The following is a 14,575-nucleotide window of genomic DNA, read 5'->3' as shown; positions in this document are numbered from 1 at the left end:
GAATTCACAGGTGAGGTGAATCATTTAATAGTGAGAGAACAGGGCTAAATTACATTGTTACAGTCATTTAGCAGATGCTCTTATCCAGAGCATTTACAGTAGTGAGTACATTTTTGTTATGGTCCCCCATGGGAATTGAACCCAAAACTCTGCTGTTGAAAGCACCATACTCTACCAACTGAGCCACATGGGACCATTGCTAAATGAGGATATGGAATCGGGACCATTGCCATGTGAGCAAAGGAAAGTGCACACTGAGTTTGTGTTTGATTAAAGTCACACCCACATGATCTAAGTTTATTTCATGCAGTATGTTCAGATACAAGTGTACAGACACTCCTACAGAATGTGTGTCTGAACATCCACATCAGACAACTGTTTCTCAGCAGGTTTCTAATTCTTTCAGATTAAAACCTAATCAAGACAAACAGTTAAGAAGTAAGATGATAAAGAAATCCATTGAAGAAATATAAAGATACAAACTTGGCACAGGCCAATACATCTTTGACACTAGTGGTGTTGGAAATAATGACACCCGGATGAGTGGCCGAACACAAAGTTATACAGACAGACTGACCGTCAGTCAGGTAAATAGCAGAACACTGACAGAGACAAATATATTTAAAAAAGGACAGACAGACAGAGGTCAGAAGAAGATGTGTCCAGTCTTTGTCTCTGAAGTGGGACAGATGGCGGCAAAGTCACAGAGATGACACAGAGGGGGACTCTGCTGACATCACAGTGTGCTATTTAAAGACACACACCCAGCATCTCCACCTCACCATGTCCATGCAGGAGCTGTATGTAAAATTACTTTGTGTGGCAATTTAATCTTTGATCAATTGTGAGCAAATCACCACTTTAAGATTTATGCCAAGAGGTTTTATTATTTTATTGCCAAACGAGGAAGTAGCCTGGGTACAGAATATTGAAGACTACTGAAGTGCAAATTGTGTCTGTGCTCGTGAGCTGAGACTGTTCTCTCAGGTGATGGACTTAATATTTTAAATCATAAATGTCTTCTGTAATCTCCTGAGTGTCCAGCACAATGGTTCTGGTGACTGGAGGGTAGAACCAGGCAGAGGGAGGATTGTCTCATTTCTGTTCGAATACTCTGCACACCCCCTGGCCAAAGGGCACCTCCCTGCTGGTCTGAGAACATTACACTGAGATTACATGATAACAGAGAAACTCTTACCACTGTCAACATGGTAGCAGGGGGAGAGGGAGAAAGAAACAGTTTATGTGTTTCAGGGAAAATAGAATCTACAATCTAAGAACTGATACTATTTGACGCTCAGACACACAGCCCTAAAATCACATGTAACAATGTATAGCTTTCGTCCCTCCCCTCGCCCCTATCTGGGCTCGAACCAGGGATCCTCCGCACACATTGTCGATAGTTACCGTCGAAGCATCGTTACCTATCGCTCCACAAAAGCCGCAGTCCTCGCAGAGCAAGGGAAACAACAACTTCAAGGTCTCAGAGCGAGTGACGTCACCGATTGAAACACTATTCGCGCGCACCCCGCAAACTAGCCATTTCACACCGATTACACATACCCAGTGCAAACATACACACACACGCGCACAAACATTATGCACAGCAGAATACGTTTACTCATTCGTGGTGAAAGGAGAGCCTTGCCTATTAAAAGGAGCCTTACCTATTAATGTTATGCAGATATCTATCTACATTATGAATCATCTTAGCCTGAGTTACTGAGCTGAAAGCTAATTACAGACATCAAGGACAGCATGATTGTCCATAGCTTGACGGTGCAACCCACAATAACCTTATATAATTTACCTATTAACTGTTTTGGTGCCTGCATCTCTGCATTCAAGAGTGAGTATTGAGCTTCATGTTTTAGAATCTGCATTCCCAGTATGTTACCTTAGACCTGTGATTAGTAGTGATGTGCAGTTGGGGTGTAAAAAGGGAATGAAACAGTAGTTTTGCTTCCCCCTGGTGTCCATGCACTGACACTGCAACTCACCCAAGCACCTGGGTCGTATTCACTAGAAACCAAACATGAGCAGGGTGGGTGAAATGCCAAAGGGGAATTGCTCACTAACAATGAAATAAACAAACGTGTGCACAACATTTGAGAGAAATAAGCTTTTTGTGCATATGGAACATTTCTGAGATCTTTTATTTCAGCTCATGTAACCAACACTGTACATGTAGTGTTTATATTTTTTGTTCAGTATAGTTACCTTGCACATCCGTGTACTCGTCATTATTTTCATTCTCTGTTGAAGGTCTTATGAATAAGGCCAGTGATAGAAATATGCATGTAGTGCAATGGCTTTCTGCAGGAATTGTCCTTGTCTAGGAGGGTTTCTCTGGTAAATTATGATGAGAATCATTGGCATTCTCTGAGGGTGTTTTCACACTTGGTCCTTTTCCAGCCAATTTTTTTCTCCACTATATTTTTTTTGTGCAGTGTGATAGTGTGAACAATCCATAAGAACTCAGACCACCAAAGAATGAACTCCGAAGCGAAGCGAACTTAGACCATCGCGAGAGGTGGACTGAGTTTGGTTCCCATTTTTAGGGCAATGTGAACACAAAGATCCCCAGCTTCGCTTGTCATTATTCCCGCACCACACAGTAGACTACTGCAACACCGTGTTCACTACAATTTCCCCTCACATTGGTGCCACAAATTAGATAAAATTGTGATGTGCAGATTTGCGGGGGGGGGGGGAAACATGTGTTGTTTAAGGATCTTGATTAACAAGGATGACCAAATGCCAAGATATGCCTGGAGTTTTTAGTTCAGATAATGGGCACCTGGGCAACAGCTCTATTACAGCATTATTTCATCTGCAGTTGTTCTGTTACCAATAATACTTATATGTTAATATTCTGATTGCATTTAGTTAAAAATGAGACATAATTGTAATCTTTTAGCTTCCTAAATGTAAGTAGGTATATGGTATATTTTGTTGTCCAATAACACATTCTGACTGAATGGCTTGTCCTGCACCCACAGTGCATTGAATGAATGTTGTAAAATGATATTGGTTCATTTCTAAACATAGCAATGTGAATGAAAAGAGGACTCTGACAACAAAATAGGTGAAGTGAACTGGCAAAAAAAGCTGAGTCCTCATTCAAAGGCATGGGCAATGTGAATACAAAGAGAACTGAGACCTTTTGCTTCTTTTTTTACCCCAGAGCTCACTTTAAAGAGGACTGAGATCAGTTATTTTAAAGGAGACTATATGTGAAAACACCCTGAGAGGGATGTGTCAACCAGGCTTCACTGGCTCCCCTTGTCCAGGTATTCCAGGTTAGGTGCGTCCAGCCTCTGTTCCTGATCTTTGTTCTTAGTGAACTCCTTCAGTAGGTCCATGATTTCACCTGTGTACACATCAGGTACAGGCTGGGCCTCTGTTGAGAAGAGGGAAAAAAACACACATTCAGTTAACTTCAACTGACATTTCATATAGAATGGGCGAATTGGCTCACCATAACACGAAGAAAGTCAAGCAGAACAGCTTGAAAATAAGAACTATTTCTAAACAACAGTATAACTAACTGTATTATATGTCTTTGCTTGCCCTGGTGTAGATCAGAATGGATAATCACGGTTGATAAGATATGAAGCTGAACCACTCTCCTCACCTGTTGCCCAGTAGTAGATGTCCCAGTCGTTGCTAGGCTCATTGATCAGTCTGTCATACTGTCTTAACTGGTGCTCGGTCATTGTATTAAGATATTGTTTGGCAAACAGGCTGAAAGGGGAAAGACAATGATTGGTGTGTGCAAGTGTATGGTTTTGAAATGTGTCCAAGACTCAGATACACATATTGTAAGTTGCACACTATAATTAAATCATGCCTCTGCCACTGACCACACATGCTGCCTGACCTTAAACCTGATGGTTTATAAATTCCTTATATCTCTATCGTAGTATGAGCTTTGCTCGTGATTAAATAGAAGGCTAAAATCAATACTAAAATATATATAGTATGATCAGTGGTCCACTCACCTGAGCAATATGCAATTCTCCAGCATGCCCCTCTTTCGGCTTTGGAAGAGCAGGCGCCGTCTCTTGATGTCCATGGTCTCACCATCCTTCTCTGTCCAGGGGGGCAGGGGGATCTCAATTAGGTCACCCCTAGAGTCATCAGGTGCCTCTCCTTTGTAACCCCGTGTAGTTACTAGTTCTGCCACAGCTGGTCTCCATGACGCCTGGCATACCCCACTTACCAGCTGGACAAGATAAACAACATCCTTACCAACAACTGGACTGACTGTACACAACGACATGGATATGGTTTTAATGCTAGAAAAGTAGCTTACAATGACTGTCCTGTAGGGTACTCACAAGTCAGATTGGCAAAGGTCATAGGCTAAATCAGATGCAGAAAATTGCTTTCAAACTCTGTAGTCAACTAGGTTTATGGGCTAACTTTAGTTAGCTTCAGTCAGAATAGACAGCATTTCTAGCCAGCTAGCTCGCCAGTCTTGGCATTAGTTATCTAGCTAGCTAACGTTAGCTACTACATTCAATCGACTGTCCTAACAAGTTTCAATGTCACATGCCCAAGTACAGTGGAATACCTTTCTTGCAAACTCAAAGCCCAACAATGCAATAATCAAAAACAATGAGGCTAAAACTAGAAGAAGAAACACGATAAATAAGAAGAAATATGAAGAACACAGCAAGTAAGCATACTATACCAGGTCGCAGTTGTAAATGAGAACCTGTTCTCAACTAGCTTACCTGGTTAAATAAAGGTGAAATAAAAATAATAAAAACTATATACCGGGTCAGTTCAAATACCATATTTACAATGTGCAGAGAAGCCGGAGTGATGGAGGTAGATATGTATAGGGGTAAAACTGACGAGGCATCAAAAGCAGCAGCGTGTGCGTGTAGAGTCAGTATAAATGTATGTGCATATTATGTGTGAATGAGCAGATGATGGTGTGTGTAGGCCCATGTGCGTGTGAATAGAGACCGTACAAAGGTTTAAAAAATATATATATACAACGTAAATGAGGATACAAGGTTAATTCAAATAGTCCGTGTAGCCTAACGTTTATATTCCAAATACGACTCACTCTTTTAGCAACGAAAGCAGACAGCATTGTGTCCTTCTTATTTGTGACTGCTGAATCCTGATGTGACTGTTCTTGTTGACTCGAGAACAGCCGGTGTCCCAAAATTGACAAGTCCCTGCTAGCTAAAGACATTCACATAATAACAGGGGGACACAGCAGGAAATGTCCGCTCCAGCTTGGGGAAATAAAAGGCGCCATATTGGTAAGGGAAATTATTACTTCTTCCAAATGGTTCTTGAAATGCATGTTAAACAATAATACGTCTATCAACATGTCTCATATTTACATTATATATTCACGTATGTAACAACATATATTATTAAGCTGATAGCTAAATAATTGTTTACGGAACCTCGTAATATCATGCCTGTTTTACACGGGAGATATTTGAGATGCACTCCTCGATTCCGCTTCTGTTCTGATGTAGCAGCAACAAGCTAGCTGAGTGTTTACCTGAATGTTATCTGTTTTTGCATGTAGACTTCCATAACAATTATATCACATTTTGAAAGTATAATATTTGTTGACTTTTTAAATCCGGGTTTGTAATTTATTTGTTTGCCTTTGGTATTCCGTCCACGCCAGCTTCCCTGCAATGGGAGGGAATGCGAGGTGATGCTAGCTAGCCATTTCGCTAACGTTCGTCACCTCGCTAGTTTTTTAAACAATATTGAGACGCTAACTGGATAACGTTAGCCAGCTGGACTAGCTACATCAATAAAACATAGACGCACGGAAAGGTGCAAAATATGCACCTTTAGTTATTTAATTGCGTTTATTGCCAAGTGTCGATTGCTGAGAGAAAACGTAGCCAGAGGCTGCACTGCCAACCCAGGACTCGGGATGGCGGCTAAAGCGGCCGATGGTGGCGGTACAACTGACCTCATAGACATCTACGACGAGAAGTTCAGTCAAAACAACGGGGAGGTGAGACAGGCCGAGAGAGATTATGAAAAGAGCTGTAGTTGTGAGAAGCTGAAAGTGAATGCAGAAGATTCTTGAAGTGGGAACTAAAATAACTTGTTGAATGAGGTTTGATTTTAGCATGACCAGCATGTCAACATCTTACATTAATTAATGTCAATCATACTATTCAATTTCTTATCCTTGATATCAACAATACACATGTGGAGGTTATTGTTATCTTGTAGTTTGTCAGATTTATCATGGATGGTCATTGTGAGTGATAAACTAGGCATTGATGGATTATGTCTATCTTCTGTCCTCTCTATAGGATGGAGATTTTGCAATGACAGCAGAGGCAAGTGATCTTTATGATGATGTGCTCACTGGCTCTGTGAGCCGGGAAAGGAAATTCTCAGAAGATACTATCCCTCTCAGCAAGAACCAGCCAACGAAAGAGGAGAGCAAACCGGCAATACTGTACACTTACAGTGGGGTGTGGAACAAGAGACTGGCTTTATATGTGGGCAACTTCTCCTGGGTGAGTCTCCCACCATCACTATTACCTTCAATCCAGTTTGCTAATCTATTAGCCTATGTTCTGTAATAAGATACAGCCACCTAGGCCTATTACCTTTCTGTCCCTATCCTTAATTTTTACTCATCTTCTCCCTCTTTCTCTCCTTTGTACTCCTTTACCTCTCTCCTCAGTGGACCTCTGACAAAGACCTTATTAACGTGGCTCGCACCTTGGGTGTGAAGGACATTGTGGAGATCAAATTTGCTGAGAACAGAGCTAATGGCCAGTCCAGAGGGTGAGAGTTAGGCCTATCCACTGGGCATCATTCTAATCTAATGTGATCTATTTCTTCACTGTTTATTAACTGGGTGTTTTGTCATTTCATGACTGGGTCTGGCCATGGTGTTCTAGGAAGACCTGGAGACACCTATTGAGTCAAAATAGTCTTCAAATAAATATGATGCTCCAGTAGCTAAGCTAAATACAGATCTTACAGATGACTACCAACGTTTTATTATTTATTATCTGTGCATGATCCAGAGCCAAAGTGTTGTTTCCAGACCCTGAAGAACTGGACAAGGCTGCTCTGGTGGTTACTGATGGCTAGTCGATTATGTTGTGAAGGCCTTTCAAAGCTCTGGAATAGCCTTTCTATCCAGCTGGTAACATAAAGTACACTAGCTGATATTTGTCTTTTATCTCTATAGATATGCTGAGGTAGTGGTGGCCACAGAAGAGTCATTGCAGAAGTTGCTGGAGACTTTGCCAAATTGTCATGTTAATGGGGAAAAGGTGGACTGCCGCTTTGCCACACGCCAGAATCTTGCTGTGTTTGAAGCCCATGCTAATAAACGTAAGCACACATCCACTTACAGCAAATAAATTGGTACTCAAATCTATCTCGTAAGAGATATCCAATGCTGCATAGAAACAAAATCAAACTGTCCCTCATCCTTTTCCATAGGTGTCCCCCAGCGCTCTAACTCAAAGGAGTCGTCAGATACTGGGGACAAAAACGCCTCCGTCTCCCCTCCTGTGCTCAACCAGAACCACTCCACTGTCCCTCACACTATCCACCCCCAACACATTCACAACAAACCTCCCCCTCTGTCAGTCCCATACTTTAGGCTGCCGCCTCCTCTTTTCCCTCACCTTCCCCCACACATTCCCCCTCCCCCCATGCCACACCTTTTCCCTCCACCACCTCTACGTCTCCCCAGCCATCCTCCTCCCTCCCTGCATCTCAACCCCGCCTTCTTTCCTCCAGCACAACATGACAACTACAGTCAACAACACAACACACCGTACAACCGGCACAGGTGAGCTCATCCACTGTACTTTATATTATGGAATTATTTTGTATTAATTGGTAAACATGTCTATCACAAGTTGTATGGATATGTATGTATATATGTATGATGATGATCAGTAAGGGAGTGTTTCTTTCTCGAGCAGCAGGGACAGTGAAGCGCCCACACCCCAAATGCCAGAGGGAGAGTTTGATGAGCTGATGAACAGAAACAGAGCAATCGCCAGCAGCGCCATCACCAAGGCTGTGTCTGGAGCTACTGCTGGTTAGACTCTCTCTGAAACATTCCTACATTAGACACTCAAATACAGATTCATGATGATAAATCTAGACTAGAGACCCAAAGACATTGACATGTGCAGTACACAATGCAGATCATGGTCATCTTAAATCGTGTCGTTGTAATAAACTCTGTAACCTTGTCTCATGTAGGAGACATGCCCCTGGCCATTGAGACACTTTTGACTGCCATTGCTGTCATCAAGCAGTCAAGAGTGTATGGGGACGAGCGCTGTCGAGCGCTTGTCACCTCTCTGAAAGACTGCCTCTTCTCCATCGAGAGCAAGTCTTATGGCTCCAGGTCAGTGCTGGAAAAATTGTTTGGACCTCTCATGGACAGTTCTTCCATCACAAATGGATATTGTAATGTAGCCTCACTCTTAACTTGTTCTCTTTGTAGGAAAAGACACCGTTCCCGTGACAGAGAACACCGTTCCCGAGATAGGGAGCGAGACAGGGAAAGAGAACGGGACAGAGGTAGAGGAAGGGAAGAAAGGGAAGAGTCCTACAGCCAGGAATGGGAGGCTGCAGGAATGTCCCGCCGGCACCGAGAACGCTCCCTAAGTGGGGAGAGAGATGGGAGAGACCGGGAGCGTGTTCGGGAACGAGATAGACATAGGGAGCACCGCGAGCGGCACCGCTAGGTAAGCTCTCTGGCCCTGTCGTATCTCTAACACGTCTCCCCTCTAATTCTGTAATCTACAGACTACCACCACTTACTCACACCAACGCCTCTAATTGCCAAGCACCTGTTTGTACCTTTGTATTTACGCACTCCTGACAGAACTTTTATCTTTTTTCCCCCCAGGACATTCTAGGCGGTCTTTGTCCCTGTCAGGCTTGAGTAGGAGGGGAGGCAGGACTTTATTTCTGAACCAAGCTGCTTAAAAGTCTGGGATAATGGATGAACTGATGGTGTGACAAAATGAATGTCCATAGTCCCCCGTTCAAATTTCCCTGGTACTCAGCAGCCACCAAGCATTTACGTCATTTAGCAGACGCTCTTATCCAGAGCGACTTACAAATTGGTGAATTCACCTTCTGACATCATTTTACCTTATCATAATCTTCTGATCTCAGCCATCACCAACCCCCCCCTTTCTCTGTTCCTGTCTTTGTAATTTTATTTTTTGATTATAAATTGACGGTTTCAGGGTCGTGGCTGCAACTTTTGTTGTTTGCCACACCGACATGCACAAAGCAGAGGTACATTTTTTTTGTATGTTGAATTGTGCAGTGTGTTTTTCCCCTCTTCCCCCTTCTTTTGTATCAAATTTGAACTGATTAAAAAAGGCTGTTAAAATGAGTTTGAACAAGTGTGTTTATTGCAAAAAGGGATTGCTACACAAGGGGACTAGGTAGTTTTCAATGCCTGACCCATGCTGCTTAAAAGGGGTTCGCCTCCTGTCTTGTTTATTTACACAATGATGTAAATTACATGTCAAGTGGCTGTAGCCAACAACAAAAAACATGTACAATTCAAACAAGGTGGGAAAATAGTCTCTTGAGGATGTCAATCCATCAGGGTGCACTGCCTCACTGGCTGTCAGCAAGGGCTTGTCTGTAAATAAGCCAGATTCTTGTGGTGGTTGTATCCATCATTTCTCCAGGGGTGCATAATTCAGCAACTTCTCAATGAGGTCTACATGAGCCAGCAGCATCCTCCGACAGCAATACCTCTTCAGACCAAGAGCATCAAGGGCATCACTGCCAACCAAACAAAGGGGAGCAGATAGGAGAGTTTGATACGTTTCAGGAGTAGCCTATGTAGCTATTAAAAATATCAAATTAAATAAACATACACAATATTTTGAGAAAGGAATTAATTTTAGGGAAATACAATGTAAACAATGACCACAACAAACATGTATCTCACCCTTCAGTGTATTCAGCTTGAAGGAGGCCAAGGTACGCCTCCCATTTATTACCAACGATTTTCCCACAGGTGAAGCACCGGACTGGGATAATCATTTTGATTTCTTTCGACCGAGGCCCTGAAAATTAGAACAGAGCAACAGAATTACGAAAAATGTATGCACTCTGCTGTAAATTCCTCTGATTAAGAGCGTCTGCTAAATGAAAAAAACGTAGTTAATGTTAAGCTAGCCAGGCAACGGCAGAATTGTGGCTTGAAGAAAAAGGTAGCTATAACATGATAAATGCATAACTGAACGAAACCGTATAGCCTATCAATTTTGTAAACTTGACAGCTATGGTTTACTGACGCTCAGTCTAAGCGTGGACATGTAAACACAAGTGCTAGCAAACGTTACACAGTACTAGCTAGCGCACATTTCCAAACCCGTTGCATTTAACTAGCTAGTTAACCAAAACGTGTTAGAATAAACAGCCATGTTTACCAATGTGTTTTATATCATGGCTAAATAGAGACTCAAACAATAAAGTAGTTATCGACTCACTGTAAAGTAAATGTTCTGCAGTAACCCTAGCTAACCGGCAAGAAAGCACACAGGAAAAAAAATGCGCGTCGCTCCTCCCTCAATACTGGGGCATGTTCAGGGACTGCAACGTTACAGGGGGTTCTAGAAAGGTTTGATTGAATGCGCTGCTCCTCATTCATAGCTCCATTTACCCCTCATTCATAGCTCCATTTACCTCTCATGCATAGCTCCATTTACCTTAACCTATTGTTGTTTTCATGGTACACATTCGATTTTCCGAAGATATTAGGGCTCTGTTTAGAATATGACTCCCCTCAGTTTTCAAATTTGGACTAGATTCACATGAGTCACATCTGGAACTGGTTATCTCTTTGAGAATTTTAAACAGCACGGTGTTTAGAAACCCTATTGGCCAGCATGGTAATATTTAAAAGCCCCTGGATATCTCCTATTTCTTCTTTATGGCTTCTACAATTTGTCTCATTTTCATGACCGCTAACATGTGAATGGTGTACATAATACAGCCAGTCAGTCCTATTCATATCAGTGATGATGGAGGAAATGAAACAATGAAAGGAGTGCATCATCCTCAACACAATGAACCCTAGCTAATTCTATTGGTGGAGAGTGTAGGACACAAAATTATTCACAGCTATCAAAGAGATCCTTGAGTCTATGCAAGCTGGTTCATTGCCTTTAATAAAGGTCAGGTCAAGTCACAAGACAACCATTTGGATTTACACAAGGAGCTTTGGAGTCAGGGGAGGGAGTGTGAAAGAGGAAAAATATGTTATATTGGGAGCTGGGATATCAAGAAAATATAGGTTTAATCATCATCATCTGGTTCTCATTCTCCATTTACAATAGTATTACCCATCAACATGTCACCATCATTACCATTATTTTAATATCACACAGAACATGTGCTAAAATGTGGAGTCCTACTGGAATTATTGCATTTATACGCTCTTTGAGACCAAGGAAAATAACTGATAGATTTTATTTAGTACTCTGTGACGTGATGACTAGGCTATTTGAACATGTATCTGCAGAATATGTGTCTGTTCTGTTGCTGTGCTGGAGGTATTGATATTGCATCATGGTACGCTACATGCCAGGGTTCAAGCAAGATGTTTGATTGGGTGTTAAATCTCCTAGGCCTCTGATTTAAAAAAAAAACTGTTTGTCTCTTGTCAAAAATAGGAGTGTTTCTCTGTAATGAATAAGGAAACAACAGAAGAAACAATCTGTTTATCTACTTAATAAATCCAGCTATTTCTCTACTCCCATCAATAATGCATGCTTTCTACTTGGATTCTAGGTTTATCAAACTATCAAAAAATATTCATGTATTAGAAAATAAACCGTAATGTGTGTATTATCATCATTTCATCATACTTTCAAGGCTTTCCTGGAGGTTGGATATGGATGTAATATATTTGTGTATATGCTGATTTGCTGAGCATGACTGGCCAAGCTACTACATACATTGGTACACCACATATTACATGTAGAATATTTTCATTCTGAATCGAAATTCATACATACAATGTACAGTACTATTACAGTAGCTGCACAGTCTCTCGCACTACTCACTCTAACATGTATGGTCTTCAAATAAATACAGGAATTTCAGTGTACTTTCTGAATTGACTGGAATTCAAATGAAATTGACCCCAAACCTGCTAGGCACTCACAATAGTATGTTTAATATACTTCATACTTCACTTCATATGACCTTTTTCAAATCAAACAATATAAAGTTACTGCATTTCTACTTCTAACTTATGTATTAGTAGACCCAGAAACATCCAAATGTTTATCAGTGAATACTGGATAAATAGGGTGTTCAAGTACTGTGTATATGTGTGTGTCCAGTGTAACTGTTGGGAGTGCATTTGTATGGTGATTAAAAGCCTGTAGACCTATAAGTAGGTGCAGTTAGAGGGGTGGAGCAAATTCATGCTTGAGTATACTTGCAGGGGCCCAAAAATATATTACTTGAATGTTCACTGATGTTTATATTCACTACAAGTAAGGTCAGACTGAATTAAAGTTAAGAAGCACAGTGGCTCCCCATAACCCCATCTCTACCAGCTGCATGATAGTCTATGAACCAATCAGCAAGTGACTCGTTAACCCATCGACCAATAGGTTTTGATGATGAGTGGTGGTGGTGGTTAATTTCTTCGTGCCAACAACAGTGCCCCCAACAGGATGGCACCAGCAGCAATGATGGCACCACCAATGAGGAAGGGCTTCAGGCTTTCCAGGGAGTCCGTACTGGCCTCTGCTGCCTCCTCCCCCTCTGGTGTCCCCTCTGGTTCAGCTGATCCATCCTCCATTTGAGGCTCTTCCACAGGGGCTGCTGGGGGTAGAGGCTCTACTTGAGCAGGGTCAACCTTTTTAGGGGGAGCTGCCTCCTTCTCTGTCTTCTCTGCTTTAGAGGATGCCTTGGGCGCTGGTGCCCCGCTCTTAGCCTTGGCTTCCATAGGATCCAGAAACAGAGGTGGGGTTGGTCAGCTGCTTCACTGATAGAAAACAGCAAACAGAGGCAGACAGATAATCACACAGATTAGACTATGTTATCTGCTCTACTGTCCCCTGGTGTTATTATACCGACAAGGAGCATCAACATACACAGGAAGTATTATACACCTCCGTATTCACTGCAGAATGAAGTAAAAGCCTCATGTCAGTAGGGCCATCATGTGACCTTCACAGACAAGAGGACAAACAGAACCATATTGTCCCTGCTATATACATTATCTGGTTTGTTTATTACATTTGTAGAGCAAACTTCCAGTGGGTGGAAGCAACACTTTAAATCCAACATCCTGTCAAGAGTAATCTCATGGGAAAGTTAACTGCACGTTTTGTAACAGACAGAGTAATCATGCTGCTGCAGCTGCTAAAAAAAGAGCCCATTTGACAGAGGCACAGAGGTGCATGCATGTCTTCTGCACTCCCCACACGGTCTGACACAAGTGTTAATCCAGTCTCAGCATGCAATAAATATTGTCTCTGTATATTTATTTATTTCTCCCTCTCTCTCCCTGTCTATCTCTAAAATGGCATGAGTCATACAGTGTGTACTGTTAATGGAGGTCAAGATGGAGGAAAGCAGACAGGAATAAGGAGAGGAGAGAGTAATAACATAGTGGGGATACAGAATTATCCAAAGGCAGGAAAATAAGAAAAAGAGAGACGAATTAAAGAAAAAACTGAGAGATGCTATAATGGATGTATCTGAGGATGCTCGATGCTGGCACAGGATATGAAGATAGGAGCTGCACAGGCCGTAATAATCCCATAGACCAAAATACTGAAATTGCATGAAGGTAGAAATCTGGGAGTACATACCCTCAGGCTATTCTGTTCTTCTCTCCAACAGCTCTGTAACAATGGCCGGAAGGATGGAGAAATGGAATTGCTGCTCAAAGACTGTCAGAAGGAAATCAGTAATGTCCTCAAGACAGAGCGAGAGTAAGTAAAGCGATGGAGGGCACAGTGAAAACAGAGGGAGGAGAAGGAGAAGGACTGGGATGTACCATCTGGGCTGCAAACAGTGGGGGTGTCCATATCTTTAGACTGAATTGTGTCTTGGGTCAATTTACTGTATCTCTCTCTGCCTAGCCCTAGAGCTTAGGATGTATTTTTTTTAAATACATTCTTGTGAAATTCTTGTAGAAGACTACTATAATAATTATAACAATAGTGATTAAATTGTATATACTGTATAAATATATAATACAAGTCAAAGATTTGCATACCCAATGTGTGTCATCATGCAGCCTCTAAATGTGCGTGTTTCTAAGTCACTGTCAAATTTGTAAAGGGGCAAATATGCTTGTTGTTTGTGTGTTTCAAATTTGATCTCAAGTGTGTTCAGTACATGGCTTCAGTTGAGTACTTTCTTGCATCACTGTCCCTGACTGTATCTAAATAAAATATCTCCCTGTGATGCTAAGGGGATGACATCATTCAAATAATACAGCCCTAGTTCAGTCAAATACTAGTGTATGCCTACATTGTCATTATTGTCATTTAGCAGACACTCTTATCCAGAGTGACTTACA

At 41.8% G+C, this 14,575-nt stretch overlaps 3 protein-coding genes and 1 long non-coding RNA gene across 6 annotated transcripts; 1 reads left to right on the top strand and 3 right to left on the bottom strand.

The window, feature by feature from the left end:
• Positions 1-2,137: 2,137 nt before the first annotated feature.
• Positions 2,138-5,240, bottom strand: LOC135557969 (succinate dehydrogenase assembly factor 2, mitochondrial-like). Its single transcript, XM_064991715.1, has 4 exons — positions 5,084-5,240; positions 4,005-4,228; positions 3,638-3,747; positions 2,138-3,403 (listed from the first exon to the last, which is right to left on the bottom strand). The coding sequence occupies exons 1-4, from the start codon at positions 5,213-5,215 to the stop codon at positions 3,273-3,275; spliced, it is 597 nt and encodes a 198-aa protein (XP_064847787.1). The 5' UTR covers positions 5,216-5,240; the 3' UTR covers positions 2,138-3,272.
• A 232-nt stretch (positions 5,241-5,472) lies between these two features.
• On the top strand, positions 5,473-9,400 carry LOC135557957 (cleavage and polyadenylation specificity factor subunit 7-like). 2 transcript variants are annotated; one of them, XM_064991702.1, is made up of 9 exons: positions 5,473-6,010; positions 6,318-6,527; positions 6,698-6,801; positions 7,214-7,359; positions 7,471-7,825; positions 7,962-8,080; positions 8,248-8,395; positions 8,495-8,738; positions 8,903-9,400. In XM_064991702.1, the coding sequence occupies exons 1-8, from the start codon at positions 5,927-5,929 to the stop codon at positions 8,736-8,738; spliced, it is 1,410 nt and encodes a 469-aa protein (XP_064847774.1). In that variant the 5' UTR covers positions 5,473-5,926; the 3' UTR covers positions 8,903-9,400. The 2 variants fall into 2 exon arrangements, with proteins under 2 accessions (XP_064847774.1, XP_064847765.1); XM_064991693.1 differs by having other exon boundaries at positions 7,959-8,080.
• On the bottom strand, positions 9,398-10,619 carry LOC135557976 (DNA-directed RNA polymerases I, II, and III subunit RPABC5). 2 transcript variants are annotated; one of them, XM_064991727.1, is made up of 3 exons: positions 10,515-10,619; positions 9,971-10,088; positions 9,398-9,801 (listed from the first exon to the last, which is right to left on the bottom strand). In XM_064991727.1, exons 2-3 carry the CDS (start codon positions 10,063-10,065, stop codon positions 9,693-9,695), a joined length of 204 nt encoding a protein of 67 aa, XP_064847799.1. In that variant the 5' UTR covers positions 10,066-10,088; positions 10,515-10,619; the 3' UTR covers positions 9,398-9,692. The 2 variants fall into 2 exon arrangements, with proteins under 2 accessions (XP_064847799.1, XP_064847808.1); XM_064991736.1 differs by having other exon boundaries at positions 10,455-10,545.
• Positions 10,620-11,178: 559 nt separating this feature from the next.
• Positions 11,179-14,027, bottom strand: LOC135557987 (uncharacterized). Its single transcript, XR_010458291.1, has 2 exons — positions 13,860-14,027; positions 11,179-13,027 (listed from the first exon to the last, which is right to left on the bottom strand). It is a non-coding gene; the product is annotated as an uncharacterized LOC135557987 (long non-coding RNA).
• Positions 14,028-14,575: the final 548 nt, after the last annotated feature.

The sequence above is a fragment of the Oncorhynchus masou genome, chromosome 2, assembly GCF_036934945.1.
Source record: "Oncorhynchus masou masou isolate Uvic2021 chromosome 2, UVic_Omas_1.1, whole genome shotgun sequence".
NCBI lineage: Eukaryota > Metazoa > Chordata > Actinopteri > Salmoniformes > Salmonidae > Oncorhynchus > Oncorhynchus masou.
This window is presented reverse-complemented; position numbering and strand designations above follow the sequence as displayed.